The following is a 26,717-nucleotide window of genomic DNA, read 5'->3' on the forward strand; positions in this document are numbered from 1 at the left end:
ACAAAAAAGGGTTCAATAAATACATATGGGAAGAATCAAGAGAAACAATTTCCATGCATTATTATTTGCAGTGTCTCTGGTGCTTGCATAGTGTTGGTATACATAGGACATTCATATAAAAACACCTTGAGCACATGCCAGGTACCAGACTTTGTGCTTTACTGTACCTTTTACAATATCCTCCTGAGTAAGGTTTCCTTATTACATGCAAAGGGAAACCTAAGTCCTTTCTACTTCTGTGTGAACATTGAATCAGTTTTTAAACTCATGAAAGGCATTGGACTAGGGCACAGAGGTAACTCAGTCCAAACCTATTAGGAAAGAATCAATGGCTGAAGGATTGCACATGAAACCAGACTTTCTGCCTTAAATATCAAAATAAATACCTCCTAGGAGAAAGTTGTTACAGAGAACAACTTTTGTTGATTGTTACTGACAATCTTGCAAATTCAGAAACTCATTTCTGATTCTTTTCATGGACTTGAGCATGATCAACTTCAAGACAATTCTTTGACCAATTAGTCAAATTTATACTTTACCAAACATTGGCTACTTAAACAATATATATTTTATGTATTAGTCTTTTTTCTTTACTATAACATAATATCTGAGACAGGCTACTTTATAAATGAAATATTTTTATGGTGACTCATAAACCTCTGGAGGTGCAAGATCCAAACAACATGGCATAAATTCTGGTGTAGATCTCCCTTGGCTGCATCACATTATGGTGGGTGAAAAGGAGAAACATAGAGTGAGGAAATTCCCTCTAGGATGCTACCATTGACCTCTGTTATGGTTTTTACTGTCTAGGAATGTCAGTTTAGAAATTAAAAACTTGGGGTAAAGAGTCATCTGGTGTCCACTACTCCAAACAGTTTTGTTGGATGGCTAAGACTGGTGTGGCATATGTAGTTACAAAATGGCTGGAGATCGTTCCCAGAGAAGTGGGAATCACTGTATCTTGGACAGAAACTCCATAATGTGGGTATCATAAGAACTCAAAGCCCAGCAGGGAAACAAACTTAACAAAGAACTAGCTTCAACCCAGGCTTATGTGTGCTCAATTACGCAAAGGCTAGAAGGAAGGTATCAACTACATTTTCTGATAGTGTTATACTCGGGGCAGAGGTCTGGCACAAAGCTCAGGTAATCATGGAGACCCCCTCTTCACCCTGATTCTTGCCATCGTGCCAGAAATACTTCAGACATGTTGCTCAGAGTAACAGACATGAGTTTATTAGAAGGAATATGATAAAGGAAAAAAGGACACTCTCAAGGGACAGAGTAGGTCCTCTTAGGAGAAGGGCAGTATGCTTCTCCTAGCCTCCAGTTTTATTGGGGGTCCCATGGAAATTTCCAGAGATTCCCACCTAGGTTCACCTCTTGATCCCCACCTCCAACACCTCTTTACTTTTGACAGCAGACTGACATGAGATTCTCAAGTCCCTACTGCACAAGACAACTCTAGGTCACTTTGACCCATAATGACTGGTTCTAATTAGACCCTGTTCTTACAGATTTTATTTAGGGTTAGGAGAAGTTTTCCTTATTTGCCTGAGTTCTGGGATCTTGTCTGTGTGGAGGATTACCAAATCCTCTCCCTTCAGGATAACTTGTGTTCTCATTGGAATTTTGGATCTGCATTTCTCCTGCAGGTTACAGTTAGTTTGCTGAGGAATGTAACATATGTTGTCAACTCAGGCTAGTCAGGGCTGCAGGTAAATTTTTTTTTTAAGAGAAAGCATGTGGGGGTCAGCACAGTGGGCTCAGTTTTAGAATTATTCCCTTAACTTTACAGTTGACATCTATCTGTTCTCTATCAATAAGAGGTGGCATCCCTACTGACTGTGTGTGTGTATGTGTGTTTTGCTATGTTGCCCAGGCTGACCTCAAACTCCTGGGCCCAAGTGATCTTCCTGCCTCAGCCTGCGGAGTAGCTAGGATTACAGGCCACAACATCCAGCTCTGTCAAAACAAATGGATTACTGCCCTGGCCTAAAAGCCCTTTAATTGTTAGGCAAGATGCTTAAAATTTCCTGGCCTCTGTTTTTTCACATGTAAAATGAGGATAATAATAAAACATCAACCTTGGAGGACTAGAGCTGTAAAACCCAGAAAACATGATAGATAATAACTTGTAGTCATTGTTCTTATTATTGTGAGACTATAGAAGGCCAGATTGAGAAATGCATAATATTCACAGTCCAATCTTCAACGTCTATCTGGTGCTTCACAGATAGTGTATACTCAAGAAATAATTTAGAATGAGTGACAGCGGTGTGCTCGGAAAATAATAACCGATTTCCGAAAAAAGTAGGTTGGTTATTGTCAACCTTCCGTGGCCTTTTACTATCCAAATTTTCATCTCCTTTGTCTTCACACCTGCCTCTCAAATGGTCCTTGTACTACTTGTTTGAGGCAGGCCATTGCCGCCTGTCCTAGAAGATGCCAGAGGGGATGATATAATTCCTCTCATCCTATGATATCAAGAGAGGCCACGGATCTTTTTTTTTTTCTTTTGTAAAAAGCTAACCAGCATATAGACATTCCTATTCCCAAAGCCCAGATAGAGTCCTCAACCAGGGACCTCGCCCACATCCTGACGCCCGCCTTCCCAGCGACTGAAGCTCCTCCCATCCAAGCAGGTGCTAGGGGCGCATTTCACTTAGCTGGTCCAGGGCCCTATGCGCATGCGCATAAATCTCCCACCCGGTGGCTGGGGGCGGGGCCGCGTACGTCATTCGGGCGCGCGCTGAGGGCGACGCTATGGTTGCCGGAAGTTGAGTGGCGGTAAGTAAGCAGCGGCTGCTGAGGGAGGAGTGGGCTCCTGCGGGGTTGGTTTTGGAGTCCTGAAGAGAAGGGGGCGAGCTCGGCGGCGAGGCCGAAGGTCACTTCGCGTTTCAGAATCCTCCAGCGCCCACCTCAGGGCGGTCCTCCCACCTCCGGGGAGTTACTGAGAACGCCTGTCGCCCCTCCTCTCCATCCACGTCCCCTCACACTGGTTCAGTCCGGGGTCTTCTGACTAGAAAACTTCTGCTTATTTCCCAAGTCAGTCCCCCTTCTGTCCTCTGGCAGGGAGTGCTCAGAATCCCATGTTAAAACACAGGAGTTGGGACATCTGGGTTCTCGTCCTGGCTTTGCCCAAATTTGCTCTGTGACTCTGGACATTTCTTCCCTTTCTGCCCTCCTCTGTGAGGTGGGAGCAATAATACATTATTTGTTAAATGAAGTTAAACTAAGTCTCTTAAACACTTTTTTCTCTTTTTTTTTCCTCCTTCCATCCCTTTTTCTTGCGATATAGGGGATGGAACCCAGGGTCTGGCTTGTGCTAGGCAAGTGCTCTACCACTGAGCCACATCCCTGGCCCTCTAAAGGCATTTCTAAACTAAGGTTCTTGATTCCTTGGTTTGGTCCCGAAGTTACAAACTAATGCTTAAGAGAAATCAGTCAGGTAAGGTAAATGCAGTGTAAGAAAATTTCTTTGTCAGAAATAAAGTCATATTTTTACTGAATTGAATTTTTATAAGCACCCTACTTAATGGAGAAATGAAACTAAGGCTAGTGCATATATGTAATCTTATTTTTTAGCACCACTGATATGCTTCTCCATTGTTTCAAAACGTTTTGGCAACTAATTCAGTGTTTTACAAAGCTGTGCCTCTGTGCCCACGTGTATCTGTGACTGCAGTTTGGGGCCTCTGTCTTAGGCTTCCTTTACCATTGGCTACTTGGATATTTTTCCATGACACCTTTGCTCACTGGTCTGTTTCTTCAGTGACAAAAAGCTCAATACTTCTGGTTGCTTCCGTTTGGTCTTTCCTAGTTCTGACTCTTAAATGCTGAGCTAAAAGAAGTTATCTAGTAATCTCATCAGGTTTCTCCTTTAGGTTCTAGAAATCACCCTCACATATAATAGTTCTATATGTCTTTGAAAGCTAAGAGTTCATCTTCCTGGTCTCTCCTTTCCTAGGCTAGCATATTTAATTTATTTACCCATAGTAAACTCCACAACGACAGAGGATTTTGTTTTATTTGTTGATTGACTGACTAAAACATTCCAGTGCTTGTTCGGTGCCAGACATTACTATATACACTGAAGACAGAAATAGTTCTATTTCAGGGAGCCTGCTTTTTGATAGTGATAGCAGTGCTTGTCAATAAATATATTTTTTAAAAAATATTTTTTTAGTCCTAGATGGACACAATACCTTTATTTTGTTTATGTATTTTTATGTAGTGCTGAGAATCAGACCCAGTGCTCCACACATGCCAAGCAAGTGCTCTACCACTGAGCCACATCCCCAGCCCTATTTTATGTTTTATTTAGAGACAGGGTCTCACTGAGTTGCTTAGCGCTTTGTTTTTGCTGAGGCTGGCTTTGAACTTTCAATCCTTCTGTCTTAGCCTCACAAGCTGCTGGGATTACAAGCGTGTGCCACTGTGTCTAGCAGTACATAATTTTTAAGGAGTGGTAGGTATTTCAGATCCTGATAACTGCTACAAAAAAGAAAACAGGGTAATGGGGTAGAGAGAAACTTAGAGGACACCAAGGGAGCATTTTTATTTTTATATATGTATTTTTTATTGAGGGATGTTTTTAAAACATCCTCCTAGACATCCAGCTGGACAGATTTGAGTTTCTGAGGAGGTGACATTTGAGCTAACGTCTGAATGATGAAAAGGCCAGTCTTGTGAAAACTCATACTGCCATATTGTCCCTTATTCCTTAACTCGGCGCTCTAGTCTTATTAAATTGCTTGCCTCTAGCTCTCTGCTCCTGTAGTTCCTGTTGCCCAGAATGTCTTACTCTTCCTTCTGTTTTTCTTGGTCAATTCCTATGTGCTTTCATGTGACATGATTTTGAAACCCTTTAAGGAAGTGAGTACTGAGCTGTATTCAAGCACAGCCATGTGAAGTTGATCTCAAGCAACTTTCCATTCTAGAGAATAAACATAAATGTTTATTGAGCATCTGCCGTGTGCCTGGCACTGAACTGCAAACTCGGAATGCAAAAATAAGTAAGATATGCATTCCTCTTGTCAAGGAGTTTACTTTTTAAAAACTATAGCATGGAGTTTATCATAGAAGTTTGGTGGAGGTGGTTTTGGCGTGTTTGTAAGTGAGGCTGAGACACCAGAAAGTTTGTATGAGGAGTTACTGCTTTATCACATTCTAAAGAATAAGCAGACTGTACCAGATGAAGAGGGGTGGGAGGTGGCATGAACCAAGGACTGTAAGTATACTTCATGGCCTATGAGTGGTTCGTCAGAGAGGCAGCATAGAGTTGTAGGATGAGAGGTGACTACAGAGATAAGTGGGAGCCACATCATGAGGGCCTTATGGGCAATAGCATGTTAACAGCACAGATTTTTGTTTCAGATGCCTGTATCCCAGTGCTAGCTTTGCCATTGAACTAGTTTTGTAACCTTGGATAGGTCACTTCCTTTCTAAGCTTTAGTTTCCTTTATGAAAAAGGAAAGAAGGGGATTTGAGGCGTTGCTCAATGGTAGAGCACTTGCCTAGCATGCACAAAGCCCTGGATTAGATCTGCAGCACTGCCAGGGGGTGGGGGAGTGGGAATTATAAAAATTAAAAATTGAATGAGCTGGTATGCTATCCACCTAGTTCTAATAGAAGATGGATGTTTTAAAAATAGCAGTTAATGTTGTCAGGCTAAGAAGTTTAGATTTCATTTTTAAAATGTGGGAGTAGAGATTAGAGTACTGAAAATGTAAACAAGAGTGTAATTATCTCATCAGTTTTAAATTACTCAGGCAGTAATGTGGTGGGTGCACTGCATATGGTAGGACCAGTAGGGGACCATCCAGGGCACATTGCAGCAGCCCAGATCGTCCACCTTCATCCACAGAAGTGAAGTCAAGTCATGGCCTCTCACTTTTTCTGTATTCTGATCTTCCCACCTTTGTCCAGCATCATGAGGGCCTGATTATATAATCAAAGGAGAATAAATAGAAGTTTCTATGTCCATGGTAGACTGGGTAGCACCTGTTTCCTAGTCCAGCTCCAGAATGATCACCTTTGGGCTTTTCTCATACTTCTTCTGCATCATCCTTTGAACTCCTTTTGGTTTGTCAGTCTGTCTTCCAGCGTGTGTAAGTCCTCTTCCTCAAGGAGTCCTCCAGATAGGGCAGGAATTGCTCTTTTTTGGGAAAACCATAGGCCCTGTCGGCTACATTGTAGACACATGTTCTTGATGCTGTCATTGACCATCCAGCCCTGACGCTCCCCATGTGTGCTCAGACAGCTCTCTTGCCAATTTCCTGGTGTGTCTGTTTTTTTCATTTCTCTCCTCCACCTCCAGCCTTGCTTTTTGCTTCCCTAAGTTGTAGCCCTTAGTCAAGGCTTTTTGATGTCCTCTTCTGTCCTTTCTCCAGCCTTTAATTCAAGTCAGTGAAAGCAAGGGTGCTTGTTCTGGGGCTTGTTTCAAATGTGTACTGCCACCTCATCTCCTTTGCCTCAGGGACCTGGTTCTTGCATTTGTGAATTTTCTTTCGTGTTTACCATCTTCCCATTTAAGTATTTTTAGTTTTTATTTTACCTTGGAAAGAAACAACGTCCTCACCCATTTACACCTGCCCATGTTCCTAGCTGCATTTCTTGGAAGAGCGTTCTAGAATTGCCACCTCTGCTTCCTCAAATCATCATTTGCTGAGATCCTGCTTCTGTCTAACCGCTCCACCAAAACTGCTCTCCCCAGAGTTACCAGAACTCCTGAGCACTTTTCTTTCTTATCATCTGAGTTCTTGGCACATCCATCATTGCTACTATTATCCTTGGTGTACCAGAACCAGTCCTACTTTTTATTGTCTCTGTTTCCCTCTCGGTTTTCATTATAGACTCTTTTTTTTCTCCTTTTGTTCCTGAAATGCCATTTTTCTCTAAGCTCTGCTCACTCCTCGGTACTTATCCACAGCTTTGATGTTCATTTATGTGCCCATGACCCCTGCTCTGTATCTTGAGCCCAGTCTCTTCTGAGTGCTCTCCTCAGACTCAGCAAGTCCAAAACCAAGCTCATCATTTTTCCTGCAGACCTGCCATTCTCTCTTCATCCTCTAATCTTGCCCACTCCCCTTCTTCCATGTAGTCTTTCAATACAGAACCCTGGGCAACATTTTGGACTCTTCCTCTTGTACTGTTCTTCCTCCTCTCCCTTCCAGTCCAGGCAGGAGTCAGAGTTCTACCCATTCCACTTGTCCTGCCACCTTTTCTCCTCCATTTCCACCCTACTGCCTTCTTGCAGGCCCTCTTCACCTGCCTGTATTTCTGTCCTATCTCCCAGCTGGGTGCCACGCTTTAGGAGTCTGGTCCTCACTGGTGTTGCAGCATCCTTCTGAAATGCACATTTTTGCTGAAATACAGATCCATCACTTTTCTCATTTAAGTTCCATCTAGAGGTAGTTTTTGGTCAGTTTTTTTTTTTTAATGTGGTTTCCAGCTGCTTTGCCACACTTACCTCTCCTTCCTGCTATACAGGACTCGTTCATATTTTCTCAAACATACTGTCTGGTTTTATTCATTCTTAGCTTCTTCATCATCAAGTATTTGCTAGGCACCCAGAGGGTGCTAGGACTGAGTCAAATGCTGGGAAAACAATGAGGAAAGGGGGAAAATGAAAACCCAACATGTCTCTTTCTCATAGAGCTTTGATTATACTCGGGTAGACCGATATTGAAAATGTGTAAGATAATTGCTTACGTGCCCTGAAGGTGAGGTACAGAGTGCTCTTGGAGGATCTGATATGGAATTGGCTTGTGTAGGAGGTAAGGCAGTCAGGAAAGTCCTCCCTCAGAGGCATAGTTGAGCTGAGATTTGAAGGAAGAAAAGAAACAGACTAGGTGATGGGCGTGAGGAAGAGGACAAGAACATTCCACGCCTATGCAGAGGCCGTGGGATATTTCTGGAATTGAAGATACGGAGCTGAGAGCTTCCTTTCTTCCACCTGTGGTCTTCCTCATCCACTGTCCTTGCCTGGCTGCTGCTGTACATTCCCCTCTCCCATCAAGGAGGCATTTGGAAGTTGTTTTATTTTGCTTTGTTTAGTGACAGTAACCAGAGGGCATCACTATGTTTATTGAGAGGGAACCAGCCCTGCTGGTTTGCAGTATGCAAATACAGATCCATTGCTTTTCTACTGTTTGCAGTATGCAGGCTTGAAACAGAAAAGAATCATCTCTCTGAGCATGCCAGGAGGACCCTGTTGAGAATCCACTGCTAGGCTGCAGAGCCTTGGGCTCAAGGGTTTCTGTGGGAAGCCGTCTAATGTTCTAATTTAGGTGTCCTTCCTTTCCCCTGCTCAATATCTTGTACAGACAGCACATTGTACTCTGTGGTACTTGTTTTACTCCCAAGTTGTTCTGTTGTCTTTCCAATCGTGTCTTGTCTTCAAAACTATTAGCTTTTTAAAGGTAGGGGCCATAGCTTTTTTGCCATGAAATCCTGAATTATAGCACAGGGACCAGAAGATAATATAAATGTTTACCACAGGAATAACTAAATGGTAACTGTGACATCTTTGATGCAAGTTTTGATTGTGTGAGCTTTGATTTTTTAATACCTCATATGTGCTGGGAACATATGTTTCCTAATTGGATACTCAACAGTAATTCTGCATGGTGGATAGCATCCCGGTGTGCAGATGAGGAGAAAGACTTCAAGAGAAACCTCAGAAGTTAGATGACTCAGAGAACTTAAATAACAGCTAAAAAGTAGCAGAGTTTAGGATTTGGATTTGGATCTCTGGGCTCTGGCCTGTGCCCTTCTCAGTCTAGCATTCTGCCTGCATTGTATCAGACTATATTGTTGTCCAATTGTTTTTTTGAACTTAGATTTGAGACCCTATATTTACCTCCCACTGTGGGGCAGGGGATGGAATCCAGCACATGCTAAGCAAGCGCTCTGCTGCCGAGCTGTACTCCCAGTGCTGTAATTTTTGATCTTGTTAAAATGGGGTTTTCACTGCAGCTGGTCAGATTTTTTTTTTTAATTCTGAATTTTAGACATCTTTTGCATTGTCAATTTTTTTCCTGCTTTGTGTCCTATGTGGAATTGGTACGCAGACCTTCTATATCATCATCCAAATCAGTGGCAAAATGTAATTAGAATATACAGGTTGAGCATCCCTGATTCGAAATCTGAAATGATCTAAAGCAAAAGCTTTTTGAGTGCTGACAAAGTGGCACAGAGCAGCTTCCATACCTGACCTCATGTGATGGGTTTTAATCAAAAGGAAGCCACACTAAAAATACTGTGTATGAGGTGCATATGAAACAAATGACTTTGTGTTTAGACTTGGGGGCCCATCCTCATTATCCTGCAGAGATCCCAAAATCTGAAAAAAATCTGAAACTTCTGGACCCAAGCATTTTGGATAAAGGATACTCAGTCTGTATTCATGGGTTTCCCTCACTGTTAGTTCTTCCCACAGGGTTCAGCACACATGAAATGGTAATGTTAATGACTGTTCTTGATCGATGTGTTACAATACTTCTCTAGCTAAAGGAAGTAAAATGTCTGGAGGGAGGGCTACCATTTTCTGGTTGTACTGAAGTTCTCTGTGGATTATATTGGGTCCACATGGTACCTTTTCTGTGAGCAAAATCTCTGTCCAGTGGTCTGTGGAACCTACCCTTATTCAATATGATATTATAAAATCTGAAATCAGATATTTGCTAGGCCCAATCTTTCTGTACTTCTCCTATTTTTATATAATTCTTTGTTTAATTTGAAGGTTTTACTATGCACAAAGGAAAGAGGGAGCTCAGTCCTTGGGACTGCTCTTCTCATGACAGCCAGGACATTGCTCCATAGTTCTTGTTGCTTCTTGGTGTGGGTGTTTGTCTCCACCCTCTTTTCTTGATGAACTCAAGGATCTGTTTGTCCTTGGAGATGTTGAGCAGCTCCGTGGCATAACACGCCCATGGAGCAAATCCACACACTTCTTGGATCCTGTACTGCCCTGAATGAGCTTGTGCTTCGAGGGTGGTGTGTTCGAGGGTTGTGTGTCTTGGCTTATTCACTGTCATAGGCATCAGGGGTGTTCACTTGTTCACTGTGTGGCTCTTAGTGAGACCACTGTTGGGGTAGTGGAGTAAGGCCTTGGGATTCTTCAAAGATCACAAGAAATGAAAACCACAGAAATAATCCTTCATATCAGTCAACTTTTAGGAAGTCACAAATTTTAGGTGTTTATTGATGGAAGGGCCCCACAGGCGTTCAGGTGAATCTAGGTGTCTGTCCTTCATGCACAGAACTGATCGAAATGACTCCATGGGTCAGTGGATGTAACAAATAGAACTCAAAAGTAGGCATGCCACCCTCCTTCCTTGTGTTGCTCCTTTCCCTCCCTTGGGCCCACATTTTCTCAACTACCATTCACTCAGGGCTTGCCATACTCCACAGCATTGGCACCCAGTGCACCTTTCTCAAACACTGAGACTGCAGGACACTGGTGAAGAGCCAGGTGAGGACCACAGAGGAAAGCAGTGCGGAAGTACCTGGGTGCCTGTTCCCATGACTGACCTGTGGAGGAGCAGATGTCAGAACTGTAGGGCTAGAGGTGGTTCACTGGGAGGCAAGGGCCTCTGCCTGTCCTTCGTAGCAGCTGTTCTAATTGCCAGTGTGATTGCCTGTTACCACAGAAGTCACCTGACAGAGGCTTCTTATTTACAGCAATGAATCTCTTTTTATTAAAGTCACAAAGAAAGCCACTTTGGGGTCTTGATGTCTTCTGGACTCATTTATTTGGCTTAGGAACTTGCCCTCCTCGAAGAGGAGGCTCTTTAAACCTCCCTCATTCACAGACTTGCACATGATTTCCAAAGCTTTGGAAGTTGCAGAGGTTTGTCTACAGAATGTGCATTGTTGCCCTGTGCGAAAGCACCTTCTTCCCACTCCTGGCCATTGTCCCTCCACTTTTTACACACAAGCAGCTGAGGACACTCTGTGTGTCAGCAGGACTTGGGGCATGTGGTTTGGTGGTGCTTTTAATGCTGCCTGAGCTCATGGCCCTTCAGCTGGGAAAATGAGGCTAGAAGCCTGCTCTCTCTGCTCCATTTGGGCCCAGAGAAGGTGCTTCAGGGCCAAATTGCCACTATTCTGGCACTTCTGCTAAGTGAATGCCCCCACGTGGTCCCAGAAAAATTGAACACAAGAGTGCTCCTGACCCCTGGAACTTGCTCCTTTGGCCTTCTCTTGAGGACCTGCTGTCAGCAATGGGGGCCGTGTTTTAATGCATTGTCTGCTGTTTGCAGCACTCCTTTCAGGGAGGAGCAACTTCAGGCATATTTTATGCAGAGGAAGTTTTCATAGTGAACACTGGGAAGGGGAGCTGCGTTTGTTGGCTGCTAAGGGGAAGTGACAAGAAAAATGAATAGCAGCTGCCCTTTGTCGATTGCCTACTGTGCGCTGAGCACTATAGCCGAGATGACACTCATGTCCCAGTGCCATTCTGGGAGGACAACGTCATATTTGATGGATGAGCAAATGAAGGTGCAGGGGGATGCAGGCTCCTGGTTCAGGCTTCTCAGCCAGCTATAAGTAGAACTGAAATCCATACTTGTCTTTCTGTGATTCAAGACCAGATTTCCACCCTTTATATGGTACCTCTGCTGTTAGTGTTTCTTTCTCTAACCCTCAAAAATTCCCTTACTCTCCAAATGCTGACAGAAACTCCAAAACACAGGAAAATTACAGCGAGAGAATTCTCAGCATGGTTAGGTTGGTCTGTTTATCTGCTGTCCCTTTGAGAGTCTATTTCCCCTAAAGACAGGGCTTTTTGTCTTTGGTTTTTCCCTCTGATTGTTGTTTATTCTCTATCACTCTGATGTCTTCATTTCTAATAGTCCTACACTAGCTTGATATTTGCTGTGGCCAATCCTGTTAGACCCCCGCGGTGGGAGAGTGGTTGGGCTACCTCACCCCAGGAAACACTTCTGCTTCAATTAATTTTATAAGCAGCTGAGCCAAAATACTTCCATCTTCAGCATCGTTAATAAGAAAATGCCAGAAAACGTTATGGAAATGATATTTTACAGAGGCTCCTTATTTACAGCAATGAATTTCTTTTCACAAAAGCTACATTTAAGTAGGTCATCTGTTGTCTGCTGAGTGAATACAGCACCTGAAGGTTCTTTGTAGAATTGCTTTAGATTGAACATAAGGGATTTTTGTTCTGCTCTTTAATTGAGGTATAACATACATTAATAAAGGGAACTGATCTAAAGTGTATCATTCATGGTTGTTTACATAGGTATATGCCTTGTAGGCACCACCCAGCTCAAGTTCTAGAATTCTTCAACTCGCCAGAAAGCTTTCTGACTCCCTTTCCCAGTCAGCTGCCCTGCCCCACCCTGAAAGAATGTTCTAGCTTATGTCACGTTGATTAGTTTTGCCTGTTGTAGCATAAAGCTGTATGCTCAGGTGGTAAAATATTCGCAATATTTTTGTTTATTTTGTGGTACCAGAGGTTGAATCCAGGGGTGCATTTCCACTGACCTATTCCTCCAGCTCTTTTTATTTTTAACTTTTTTTTCTTTTCTTTTTTTTTTTTTTTTGTTGGCACTAGGACCTGAACCCAGAGGTATTTAAGCACTGAGCTACATCCACAGCTTCATATATATATTATTTTGAGATAGGGTCTCCCTGCATTGCTGAGGCTGACATCAAACTTGCAATCCATCTGCCTTAGCTTCCCAAGTCATCAAGATTACAGATGTGCACCACTGTACCTGGCATTAATATTTTACTTTGCAAACCTAGAAGAAGAAGAAGAAGGTGTTCCATTTTCCCCTCTCCCAGAGACTCTATTCAGATTTTATCCCAATAATACCCCTTGAGGCTGGCTTCATCCCAGGATCGTCCCCAAGCTGTCATGTCTTATGTCTTGTCTTGACTTCTAAGATCTTAAGACTTTTGAAGCTTAATAACCAGTCCCAGTAATTTTGTAGAATGGTTTTCAGGTTGCATTTGTCTGATGTTTGCTCCTGGTGAGACCCAGATTTGATGCTGTGTTCTTTTTGTCATTTTAGGTCAGCACACAATGTTTATTTTTCCCTTTACTGCTGATGTTAACCTTAATCCCTTCATGAAGGTGGTGTTTCATTGTTGTTGCAGGAACCCAGGGTCTCACACATGCTAGCATGTGGTCTGCCTCTGAGCTACACCTTTAGCCCTAGATGGTGTCTTAATTAGCAGATTTTGTCAGTAATGTCACTTTTTTTCTCCTTTTAAATTGATGACCCTGCCTGCCTTTCTCCTTCTTCTTCTCCTTTTCCTTCTTCTTCTGTGTTGGGAATCAAAATCAGAGCATCAGGCATGCTAGGTGGGGCTCTGTCACTGAGCCATACCCCCAGACTCTTGATTTTTTTGTAGAGAGCTGCTCTGCAACTGTGAAGATAGGCTCTTAACTCACAGCCATGGGAGCACTTTCAGAGAGATTTATTTTTGTATGTGGTGGAGCTAGGTTTTATTTAAATTGCTTTGTATATCCGTTTTCAGTCCTCTAAGATCCGAGATCCTCTAAGATCTAGTCCTAAAAAAACAACAATAGGTTTAGAGTCCTTCTGGGTTAGGTGGCCCATCTCCATTTGTCCTTCAGGGTTTTTTACTTTATTCTCCAAATTTCACAACAGTGAGTTTCTGAAGTTTGTCCTGCCAGTTATGGAAGTTGGGCTTATTTCTTTCTCTTCTTTGGGGAAGATACTCAGAAAAGGTTTCTAGAATGCATCTTAGAACATTTGCAAGCCATTCTGCAAAAGATTAGGGGTGTTGAGGGGAATGCGAGTCAGGATCTGTAATTTTGGAATTTATGATCCAGTCCATGGAAACAGATGGGGAAGCAGAGAGTTGTGAAATAGTACCAAAAGCAGAGGAATCTCGGAGCCAGAGCTGGTATCCTGTCGCTGCCAAGGGAAAAGTAGGAGAAGAGTGAAGATGGTGGGAGGAGCTAGTGAAGGCTGTCCAGAGCTCTGAGATGCCAGCTAGTCACAGGGTCAGGGTGAGGGATGCTTCTCAGAGAGGGAGGTGTGGGCCCAGCACTGCAAGGGAAGGAGGACAGGTGCTGGAGGAGCACTGGGTAGCTTGGCATTTTCTGAGCATCAAGTGAGAGGTGCAGAGTGGCAGTATTATTGGGGGAGACCACAAAAGGTGGAAGACAGTAGCAGTATCCAGGGGAAAGTATGGAGGAAGCCATTGGAGGCGTAGCAGTATGCTCGCTCAGGATGTGGGATGCTGCTATTGCAGTCTTTGTGGCTTGTTATGAGTTTCATGAAACATCAGGCAAGATTTTCCTTGGCCTAATGACACCAAGGCATGTGTGAGAGTGCTCTGTGTAGACTAGACTAACCAGTCCATGAAGAAGTACTTGCCACATCACAAGGTGCATAATCATAGACCAGCTTATGTGGTATTTGAATCCAGCTTTGCAGTCTGCTTCACCCTTAGCAGCTCTTGCTAATTTCTTCTACCCTGTAAAACATCCTGCCCAAAATTTCAGTCTTCCTAAAATCAAAATGCAGTATTAGTACCTTCAAAGCATCAAAAATAACCAGTTTGGAAGATCATTCAATCCAGGGGTAGACAATCTGCAGCCTGAGGAGCAGATCCTGCCTGAGCCTTTCTTTGTGTGCTGTCTATGAGCTAAGAATGGTTTTTACCTTTTTCAAACCTTGTTTAAAAAAAAAAAAAAGAAAGAAAGTAGAAGAAGTATGTATGAAAAAAACTGTAGCCTGCAGTTCTTAAAATGTTTGCTATTTGGCCCTTTTTTGGGAAAACTTGCCAACCTCTGGTCTCATCTGATTGTCTGGTACAGTAATCCTTAATACAATATTACTTGGCCAGCCATCATCTATCTAATCTATGCTCGAATGCTTCCACTAATGGAAAATTCATGATCTCTCTGATCAATCTGTTTCCTATTTGGACAACTCAAACTATTAGTAATTTTTAAGCTCTGCTGAAATCTGCCTTACTATATAGTATTTACCTACTGGCCTTTTGTAGGGGAAGAGAAATATTTCATGTCGACACTGAGCAACTAATATATCCTAGTCACTGTGCTTAATCTGAAGAAAGATGAATAAGACATGATTCTTATATCAAGGATCTCCCAGGTGTTATTTACTGGGATCAAAGCAGTTGAGCAGGCTGTATTAAGTCTTGTTATCTGTGCCAGAGGGTTAAGACAGTTTTTAAAAATTATTTTACTTATGTCTGTACTGTTGTTCTTTATACACAATACAAACACCGAAAAGCACAAAGGGCATATAGTACAGGAAATCTCTCCACCATCCAGAATTTTGACCCCCTTGCTTCTTTCATAGGAGGCCACACTCATACACTTCTTGTAAAAATTTGACATTAAAGAACTGCACTAATGAAAGGTTAGGTCCATTGAAACAGAAACTTTGATAATTGCTCATAAAAGCACATTTTCTGAGTTTCTGCTCAAGTAGGTTGCTGAGTGTGACTCAGTTTTATTTTTATAAAAGTCTGAAATTTGGGTGGTGGACCTAGCCCCAAGGGGTTTGCATTACATGATCACTCACTCTGCTGGTTCAGCTTAACCTTGTCTGAAGTTTTTGGCTACTGTTGGGTGTCAGGCACTGCTGGGATTCTCATTCATTACAGTATAGAATCCTCATTAAAGCCTGTCCTCTTTAATTGGTTGTGACACAGTCCCATCTTGCATGACTCTTGGGTTTGCATCCTGAATGTGATGGAAATTGTTTGAAATAAAATTGAAGCACACTTACGTTGATGCCTATGTCAGAGTCGTTCCCTGATATGTCACTGTGGAAATATGATAGAAATAATCTTTGAGCTTTCCAAGCTAAGCAAAGGCCAGAGTCTCACCTACCCCATCCAGGGTCATACAGGCCAGCCTTACTTTAGGTAATGTTTGGATCTAGAGCAGTTATGCATAAATAATTCTTTTGGAAAGAAGATTGGCATGCAAATGATTTTAAAACTGTTTTTTTTTTAAGCATAACTAGGGCTGATGGCGCAATATAAAGGTTCTGAAAAGAGTTTTCTTCCTTCTGAGAAATATAGTTTAGAGATGAGAGCAGTGACTTTGAAGTCAGGGGCGTGGCTTATAATCTCAGCCCTACCACTTTCTGAATGTGTGACTTTGAACGAGTTACTTGACCTCTCAATGCCTCACTTTTCTCTTCTGTAAAGTAGCACTTAGAGATGGTCACGAGAATGATATGTATGTAAAATGTTTAACCTAGTGCTTGGTACAGAGTAAGCATGCAGTAAGAACAGTTATTACTACTACCATTATTTTGAAAGGTTTCAAAAATGTTTTACCAGAAAGCAAATGTAATTCAAGGTGGTAAATGTTATGATGAAAGCTTTGACCTGTTACTGTGAACCATTGATACCCACAGGCTGGGAGTGTTAATGATGGATTCATAAAGGACCTTGACCAGGAGGAGGATGAGGGATTCTCCTGACAGAGAGGGTAAGGATTTCCTGGGAACATCCACCAAGGCATAAGTTCAGGAAACAAGCAGATAGGGCTGTGGCACTCTGTGCTCTGTGTAGTAAGACCAGGAGGGGTCTGTTCATTTGTTTAAATGCCGGAGTGAGCTGTACATCATTCCTGATGGCAGTATGCCTTCTTGTGTAGTGAATACAGGGATTAAAGACAGTGATCTGTGAGCATGTTCCTGAATTCTCTGAGTGTGTAATGATAGAGCCAGGCATGTGGCAGGGGAATGGAGAGAAGGAAGCAGACCATATAGGATGTGTGAAGTTGCAGGAGGAATATGGGTGTTGAATAGCCCTGGAGTTTGAATCCTAATTCTCCCAATTTCCTAGCTGTAGAATCTCGGTGATGTTTCTTTGTCTCTGAGCCTCAGTTTCTTCCTCTATGACATTGAAAGTTTTCATTTCTTCTACGACAATGGAGCTATCATTTCTTGGGGCTTCTGGGAAAACTGAATTCTGTTCCGGGACCTAGCCTATGGTCAGAAACTGTTAAACGTCATCTCATTCCTGAGGATTATTAAAGATTGAGCCTGTAGGAATTACTATTTTATTTGCAGGCGAGAAAGAAGAAAACTGAGACTGACCAAGAGGTTTCTCCCTTGGATACAGTAATACTTTTAAGTAAACTCTGAAATACAGGAAAAGGGACAGAATTTTGTGAAAAGATGCAGTCAGTTTTGGATCTCTTGACTTTGAGATGTCTGAGAGATCCAAGTCCTGGCTGTAAAAAAACACATGTATGTTTGGAGGTGAGAACTAGAAATACAGGCCTGAGATTCATTGGCATATAGTTAGAAATTGTTGTAGAAAATGCATGATTTGCGGGATTTGGGTTATATCTCAGTGGTAGAGCGCTTGCCTCACACTTGAGAAATACTGGGTTTGATCCTTAGCACCACATAAAAAATAAATAAAATAAATAAAGATATTGTGTCCATCTTTAAAAAAAATCTTAAAAAAAAAAAGAAAGTGCATGATTTGGCCTTGGAGAATGCTTGTAGACTGAGGAAAGGACTTGATCATGGAACCCTGCAGAAACTGACAGTAGAAAGAAAACTGGCTGCATTGTGGAGAGGGAGAGGAAAAGGAGAGAGTTGAGGCCCAGGAAACAAAGCAGGAAGCTGTGACACTATTCCTCCAAGTGTGGGCTGCGGATTCCAGGTTCTCACTAGGTGCTGGAGTCACAGTGCACAAGCTCTTCAGGGAACCAGTGAAATAGGAGTGGTCTGGAAAAAGGAAATGAGGGTTCTGAGTGTGCAAAGTTGAAGAAATCCATTTAAAACAATCAAAAGACAAAAATTGTGGGATGAGGGTGCTTTTAAGTACATTTGATTAGTTTAGAGGTGAGGCTTGCAAAAGTGGGAATGACAATGACTTGGGGGCATCAAGGGAGCACCAGACATAAACCAGCATCTCCTGGGGCACTGGTGAGACTGGTAAGCTCCTATTCCTTCTCTGTCCCTTCTCCCTTCAATAGGAAGAGTGGCAGGTCCCAGCATCCTCATTATTAAGAATTCCTCAAGGTGGGCTTGAAAGCCCGTGGCCAGACATTGTCTGGTGCCTGATGCCATAAACAGTATTGGAAAGCAGAGAATTTTAGGGACAATGATGGCTACCTTTGTGATCAATAAGGCTTATCAATGCTATAGAAAATATTTCATCATGATTACTACCATCTCTTGTTTTCTTTTTGTTTTTCTGAGTTTAGTAAGCCCCCAAATTTACAAATTTTTCATTTATCCACAATTGGACTTCTGTTGCCAAAGCATATTTTTAAATGTACAAAACAAAATTGAGCCTGTGGGAGAACAGCTGCCTAGGAGGAATCCAGCAGCAAACTAACCTGCCCCCCCCCCCCGACTTGCTTGGGACATAGTCACTTCCCTGCTGTGATCCTGCCTTTACAATCTGTTCTTTTTTTAGCAATTTTCTATCAAATTGCACTTTGTAGAACCACCACTGAGCTGCTTTTAAACATTAAAATCCAGTGGCATTAACTGGACATTTTCTTTGACTTCTAGCATCTTTTCATCATTATTATCTTTGAAGTTTTTTATTGCTTTGGACTGATACATAGATGGACCTATCTGGCCTATCAGCTGCTGCTGCTGTCCCTATTTGTTTTACTGGTTCTGTTTCTTACTTCCTGACTGTGGACTTTCTGTAGGACTTAGTTGGTCTGGGGCTTTTCTTCCTAGGAGCTGGTGTTTCTTAGCCACCTTAGTTGTTATCTCAGCATCCATCCTATTATCTCAGGACCCACCTTCCCAAGCTCACCTCGATTTCCTTGGATCAGCTTCAAGTTGCCCTGCCATTGTATGTGGCTGAAAATTCCTTCATGTGTTGTTATTCCTTTCCTTCTGAGCCTGGCCCTGCCCTTCAAGTGTCCTTTCTTTCACTGGGCTTCATTCTTGTAGCCATTGGAATCTTGATACCCCCAAGGGCCTTTTCCTCCCCATCATTCCTTGGATCCACCAAGATGCTAAATTTGGTCACCTTTTGTTTTCTGCATCCCCAAGGACAAGCCCCTCCTTCACAGTCTCACTTCTGCTCTAATCTGGATCCTTATAGATTCTTGAACTCTTTGCCTGATTTCTCTCTCTGCTTCCTTCAGAGCCTCTTTGCTACTGCTGAATTGTATTATAGTCTCATACAGAACTGCCACTGTCTTCCCTTGAAGAATTCTTCAGCCTCACATATGCAGCTTCTCCCTGTGTGGTCACTCATGTGACCCATTCAGCTTTGTGAGTGCTGCTCTTGCTCAGAACAAACCCTCCACTCAGGACAAACACTCCTGTTTCCCTTTGTACCAGGATAGTTCCTTTGATCATCTTGTCCCTTCCACTCTCTACCCACTGTCCTTGTCCTTACCATTCTTTTCAACCTTCTCTTAGTCTTAACTCCTTCACAGAGCCTCTCTTGTGGTCCTGCCCCAAACTCATATAACCATCTTGACTTTTTATGTAAAGCACTAGTGTTGCATTTTATTATATAGTTACATCAAAGCTCCTCATTGTTGATTCTAAAATCCAATAAAGTTGGAAAACTGAAAGATGGATCTATCTACTATCTGTCTATTTTGTAGAACCCAGGGATACTCTACCACTGAATTACATCCCCAGCCCTTTTTATTTTTATTTTTTAATTTATTTTTTTAGAGAGAGAGAGAATTTTTTAATATTTATTTTTTAGTTTTCGGCAGACACAACATCTTCATTTGTATGTGGTACTGAGGATTGAACCCAGCGCCGCGCGCATGCCAGGCGAGCGCACTACCGCTTGAGCCACATCCCCAGCCCCCTTTTTATTTTTTAAGACTGGGTCTCGAGAAGTTGCTGAGGCTGGCCTCAAGCTTTGTATTGCCCTGCCTCAGTCTCCTGAGTCACTGCGATTACAGGCATGTACCTCCATGCTGGGCTGAAAGCTGTATGATAATCTTGTCACAAAACTTTGGCAAAACCTCTCTGGATATGAACTGTCTTTTTAATATTTGGTAGTTTTATTGGAAGATAACTATTATAGTAACAAAGCCAGAGAGTTTTACAGAGACCACTAGCGTGGAAATTTTTTATTTTATACATACAGTTTTTAAACAAATAAACTTACTAATAAGATTTCATCTATTTACTGACATTGTGAGTTTGATGAATTTACTGAACATTTATTATGGCACTCTTATGACCTCTTTCCTAACAAGATGGCAGAAACCAGGACTCATGCCCATTGACAATGCTTATTAACAAAGCAAATACCATTTTTTAGCTAACATGCCACATATTGGATAATTCCTACTAAATTATGCCTCAGATCACAGTCAAGACACGTTCTTACCTCTTCAAACTAGAGCCTTTATTATGAATTGCATAAAGAATACTGAATGCTATATTTTACATTTTGGATAAAATATAACTATTTTGTTGGACATGGGCTAGCCTTGAAGAAGCATGATAAAATCTATTTTAAGTCTCTTAGTTATCATCTAAAATGTATCTTCAAAAATATATCAAAAGATATTAAGGTCCTCACTAACTTAGAAGTCTAAGAAAACCTACATTTTATTCTTTATAATTACCTCAGATTCTGCTTAAATGCAAGCAACACAGTCCTAGAAAGGCATGATGGGTAGTTGATTGATTAGGTTTTCCACAGTAGTTGATGATTATTGACAGAATCAGACTGGTATTTTTATTGCTTTTTAAATTTTTTTTTAATTTTGTATGTGCGCTGAGCTTCAAACTCAGGGCCTTGTTTGCTAAGCTTATGTTCTTCCACTGGACTACACCCCCAAACCTTCATGCCATTTTAAAAGTTGGAAAATATATTTTTGCTTGAATATAAAGGAATTAGTTTTGAACATTCATTATGACATTGCCTGACCTACTATTAAAGAAAAACAATGGCTAATTAATTTTCAAAGTTGTAAGTTTTTTCTTGTTTAAATTTTGTTCACTTAAAGATCAGTCTGTAGAAGGTGATTAATTCAAACAGATTTTAAATAAAACATTTTCAGATGTAAGTGATGTTAGAAAATTTTAGTTTTCCAGCCTGTAAAGCATATATAGTACTTCTTCCTTTTTCTGTAATTCACAAAGGCTATTTAAAAGTGGAGCTATCAGCTCTGGCACATAAAACCCAATATACATGTATAACTGTGTAGCTAAGTGAAAAATTAGGAAATCAATGTACTCTCAGACAGAAAACCCTGAAAAATAATGAAATCTTATAGCCTGATATTGGAATTAAAGGGAATTAGCAAAGTTAAATTAATTGTCCAAACCCGTTGTTGGTTAACAAAAAATTGATTTAACTTTGATTGATTTAGCTTGGGGATGTGGCTAAGTGGTAGAGCACTGCTTAGCATTTCTGAGTCTCTGGGTTCCATCCCCAGCATAGTACGTGAAGGTAGATAAGTCTAATTCAAGAGATTTGAACAAGTTCACTGAAAATACTCATATCTAGGGCATAGACACAAATCTCTTTGGCAAACAGGACTGTTGCTGAGTTATTTTTATTTTTTTCCTTTGGTACAGAGAGCATTAAGATATGGTTTTGTGTTATGGTAATTGAAAGGTATTCTCACATACAGTCAGAAACACCCTGAATGAAATAACGCTTATGCTGATCTCATTAGACTGCCAGAATCCTCTTGTTTTGAGCTGCTCATGATACAGTGTGTGTTTCCTGAGTGTGCAAAGTACACATGCCCAATTGCCAGGATGGTCAAATTTATTTGATGATTTGGGGGGGGATGAAGTTTTCAAATCTATACCATAGTGTAAAATGCAAAGTTGCCATGCATGTAAGGGAGCAAACATGAAATTTCAAAGAAATTAAAGGCATAGGAAGTAACGAGAAGTTTGCCTTGTATTCTCCTTGGCTGGGGAGGACAATGCAGTACTCAGACAGAATTTCAGCGGTTGAATTGTTGTGTTTCTGAACTTTGGATTTTGTACTTGTAGAGTTTCTTAGGACCACCTGGATAGTGATGATTTCTGAGATCTTTTTTTTTAGTGGAGGTAATTGGAGATTAAACTCAGGGACACTTAACCACTTAGCCACATCTCCAGCCCTATTTTGCACTAATTGTTTAATGCCTCATTTTTGCTGAGGCTGGCTTTGAACTCACCATTCTGCTGCCTTAGCCTCCTGAATTGCTGGGATAACAGGTGCACACCACCATGCCAGTAACTTCTGAGATCTTAACCATGTAGAAGAAGGAGTAAACACTAGTGCATCATCACTCAGACTGACTGACGTGAAAGGAAGAGGCACCAAAGTTAAGACCAGGGACTGGATTTGTAGCCCAGTGGTAGAGCACCTGGCTGACATGTGTGAGGCCTGGGGCCCATCCATTGCACTGCAAAAATAAAATTAAGATCAGAAAGGGTTATTTTGGAAAGTCATGTCATGAGGAGACCCAACTTGACAACACAGGAAATTAGGATAGTTTACTCCACCCCACCCTCCATGTTATTTTGTTTTATTGGTACATTCTAAGTATACAGAACTTTGGGATTTGTTACATTTTTAGCACATGCATACAATGTAACAATACAATTTGGCTCTCCAGCACTTACCCACTATGATAGTTTTCAAGGTTCTGTTTTCAGTAAAATAAGACAGTCATAAAAACACAAACCTGATATGTTCCAGTTACATGTGGGTATTTAAGATCATCAAACTCATAGGGACAGAAAAAAGAATGGTGGGTGTTGGCCTGGGAAAATGAAATTGTGTAAAGGGTACAGAGTTCCACTTTTGCAAGGTGGAGAGATTCTGGAGGTTGGTTTTGCATCTGAATATACTTCATGCTACCAAATTGAAACTTCAAAATGGTTAAATGGGCAGATGACATGTTGAATGTGTTTTACCAAAGTTTTTAAAAAGTCAAGTTGTAAGATGGTTCATGTACCTCTCCTTTTTGTTTGTTTGAATTAAGCTTTATTACAAATATTTTTTTTCTTTTGGGTTTTGTTTTGGAATGTTATTTCACTGTATTCTATTGTGTTTCTTAATAGGCACCAATTAAGAGCAGCAGCTATGGGGGATCCTGGACTCTTCAAATTGCAGTTTGCCCCCTTCAGCAGTGCCTTAGATGTTGGCTTTTGGCACGAGTTGACCCAGAAGAAGTTGAATGAATATCGACTAGATGAAGCCCCCAAGGACATTAAGGGTTATTATTACAATGGTAAGGTGGTAATAAACTGCCTCTCCTATCATCTTCTGGATCCTCTCTGTCCTCTAGTATAGTACCAGATTATTTGTTTATCTATTTATTTATTATTTTTGTGGACCTAGGCCTTACACATGCTAGACATGCACTCGACCACTGAGCTACACCCCAGCCCTCAGCTTTCCTTTAGAAAGAAACTCCCATTTCTTTTATATTCGGTCCTCTTCACTTCCTTTTTTCCTTTCTGACTTTCAACCCACGTTCCTTTTTCTTTTCTCTTGTTCTGGGGAAAAGAAATAAAATAGTAAAATGCAAGTTATTAATCTGAATACTGATTAATTAGTTTTACGGAAAGAAGAGATCCAAAATATTTTTCCCCCCAGGAGTCCTTCTTATAATTTTGGTAAATCCCTCACAAAATCCCTGTCATATTCTGCCATTATCCATACAGACATTATCTGTGTGTCACAGATAAGCAGGGATTGGATGGTGCCCTTGGAGCTCCATCAACAAAGAGAACAAAATGATTGCAAATATTTTTGTTATGAATGCTACTGTTTCTGACTTGTTATTGAAGATGCAACCATTCTTCTGTTCAGGTGATTCTGCGGGACTGCCAGCTCGCTTAACATTGGAGTTCAGTGCTTTCGACATGTGAGTATTTATTTTCACAATCTAAAGAACTGTTCTTGGAAAGGAGTGAGCATTCTCACCTCCCTCAGAGGTGGACCACAGGAGAAGCTGGAGAGGGTCTGGGGAGCAGAGCCAGGGCCTCAGGTTCCCTTGTGCATCCTGTTAAGATAAGTGCTAGATGCTTAGGACTTTCTGGTTCATTTTTAAATATTTTTTTTAGGTGTCAATGGTTCATTTTTTCAGCAGAAAAAAATGAATATTTTTCAGAGCCTTGTAGGAACCAGCTACCATCTAGATTGAGACTTATCGAGCATCTCTCCTGATTTTGATTGTAGCTTATATTTTATGATTCTTTATTCTCTTGACTTACTCCTTTAGTAGCGTATGCATTGATCAATGAATGTTTATTAAGCCAGATTGGTATAGGAGCCACTGTGCAAGACATTATGGTAATGTTCAAAGGATATGACAGATATATTTCTTTTTTTAAATCCACTTGGCAACTAGGGGAGTTGCTGGAGAGAAGAGAGGCATATACTGAACACTTAACTGGCTAGGCATTTCTATAAACTTAATCCTTTCAGATCTGCCAAGTGTGATTTTTCACTTTTTCAGATGAAGAGACTGTGGGTCAAAAGATAAAATGGGTCAAAAAGTCACAGCTAGCTAAATTTAGAAAGCACAGTGACAGAGCACTTGTGTAACATGTACAAGGCCCTGGGTTCCATCCCCAGGACTGGTGGGGGGGCGGTGAGGGGAAAACTAAAATGTATTCAGAAGCGTATTTCTGAATTATAGAAGTTTTGGCTTAGAACATGTTGAGTTTGAGTGACAGTGTCCCCCAGAAATGTCAGAATGGACTGAGTCCAAGAGAGGGGTGAGTAGTTGGTGTGGTGGTCATCCATGCAGAAAAAGCCATGAGGCCATATGTAGGAAAGAGAGCAGTGGATGAGAAGAACAGAGGGTCTGAGCAGTGAGTGTGGCCCTGATTTAGAGGATGCAAAACTGGGAAATGGATTGTCATAGGATAGTCTGAAAAATGAAAAGTCCTATATAAACCAAAGGAGGAAGGGCTTTGATGAAGGAGAAGAAGATCAACAATGTCAGAAGTCCAGAGGTTAGAGTTCAGTACAAGGGTCCTTAGGTTTGTGGATGAAAGAATTTGTGGTCCTTGTGAATTCATTTTCTCAAACTAAAGTTTACACAAAAAATTAGAACGGGGGGAGGGTTGCAGTTAGACGCATAACCATGTTAAGGGGCTTTAAGATTATGGAAGATTAAAGAAGTAAAGGCTCTGGTGAGATCCACTTCCAATGTCTGCTACCTCAGCAGGGTCAAGATGAGGAATTTTGGGGAGAGCAGAAGTCTTTGTAAAGTCACATGGTTTCTCCAAGTGGCAGTAGTATAGTCAGTGGTTAGGTTATTGCAAATAAAGTGTCTCTAGAATTCTTTGTTTTATTTCTCAAAAAAATCAATACATTTTATTCTTTTATCTCCATCAGATTGCAAAATTAAAAGCATAACACAGGGCTGAGGATATAGCTCAGTTGGTAGAATGCTTTCCTTGTATGCCCAAGGCCCTGGATTCAATCCCTAGCACCAAATACACACACAAAAAATTGGCAAATCTTACTGTATATTAATTGAATTGTACCTCAATAAAATTGACACAAAAATTGTTAAAAAAAAAAAGTATGACATAAACCCCAAATAGTGTTAGGCTTTATACATTTATAAAGTGTGTATTGGCCTTTCTTTTCTCCTTTGGAACTTTCTTGATCCATCAAATTTCTGATGATTACTTCTCAAAACAAATTAAGTGCTAGTAAGCTCTCTTGGTGTTTTGGCAAGACTGATCAACTTTGGGGGCAACTTCAATATAACAATGAAAAGACTGAAAATGTACAAGCATTAAAACTTTTATTCTTTGAGACATTAGTAAGAAAAAAAGTAGCTCAAGGAAGTTAAATTTGATCTTATTACAAAATCCAAGCATACAAATCTTGAGTAATCCATTTTGGTCAAAGAAACTCTGTGATCCTGCAGCTATGACTGTCACACAAATTGCTTGATTACGCTGGTGATACTTTTTCCTTTACCCATTCAGTACCACCAGTGTGTGAATCACTGTGGCAGACACTGGGGAGGTGAGCAGGAGGAAAACATGGCCCCTGTGCTGTGAAAATAGCCCTGAATTTGAAGTTTGAAGACCTGGGATTTACGGCTAATTAAATGTGCTACCTCAAATAAGTCTTGTGTTTTTGTTTATTTGTTTTGTTTTGTTTTTAGCTTTTTTTTTCTCATCTCTGGGCTTCTAGTGTTCCCCTACTATTAAACGTCTGTGTTTTTCTGAGTCTTTCTTTTGTAGCATGATTAGGAATTTTAATAAAAGCATTTAGGACTTTCCTCAGAAGGTAGGAGATTTCTGTGTCCAAGTTATCTGTTATTGCTACTTTCTTTGTTTTTATCATCATATATCTGCATGGGTTTGTGGGGGTAAATCTTTATGAATTTATTAATCAAACTGAATGTCTACAATTTGCAGGATTGTGGGTATTAGAAATGCAAAGACTTAGGACTCTAGGGCTCCACTGCAGTATGAGAGAGATGGGGAGAGAGGAGCAGAGGACAGATATTTGCATTGTAGTGTGCTCAGTGACTAATAAATGTGGAGAAGTGATCATTATTTCAGGAATACTCATTGATTGCTTCCTCTGTGTCTTGATTATACTGTGTGCACTAGGCACTGGGCATTCGGAGAGGAAGGAGAAACAGTTGAGAGCGAACAGCCCTGGTTCTTAACTGTTGAAGCCAAAGGTGTCTCATGTTTGCATAGCACCAGATAAACCCCTTTGACTCTGGGCTCCTAGTCTTTAAAAAAAAAAAAAACAACATA

At 41.2% G+C, this 26,717-nt stretch overlaps 1 protein-coding gene across 2 annotated transcripts in view; it reads left to right on the forward strand.

The window, feature by feature from the left end:
- Positions 1-2,725: 2,725 nt before the first annotated feature.
- Atg7 (autophagy related 7) overlaps positions 2,726-26,717 on the forward strand; it is a 251,626-nt gene continuing 227,634 nt past the window's right edge. The window contains exons 1-3 of one of the 2 annotated variants that reach the window (XM_026383026.2): positions 2,726-2,793; positions 23,034-23,203; positions 23,788-23,842. In XM_026383026.2, coding sequence (XP_026238811.1) covers positions 23,056-23,203; positions 23,788-23,842 — 203 coding nt within the window. In that variant the 5' untranslated portion in view covers positions 2,726-2,793; positions 23,034-23,055. Of the gene's footprint in view, positions 2,794-16,411; positions 16,487-23,033; positions 23,204-23,787; positions 23,843-26,717 lie in introns of those variants that run through there. The other variant, XM_026383027.2, reaches the window with a different exon arrangement.

Source organism: Urocitellus parryii, chromosome 16 (genome assembly GCF_045843805.1).
Source record: "Urocitellus parryii isolate mUroPar1 chromosome 16, mUroPar1.hap1, whole genome shotgun sequence".
NCBI classification, from domain to species: Eukaryota; Metazoa; Chordata; class Mammalia; order Rodentia; family Sciuridae; genus Urocitellus; species Urocitellus parryii.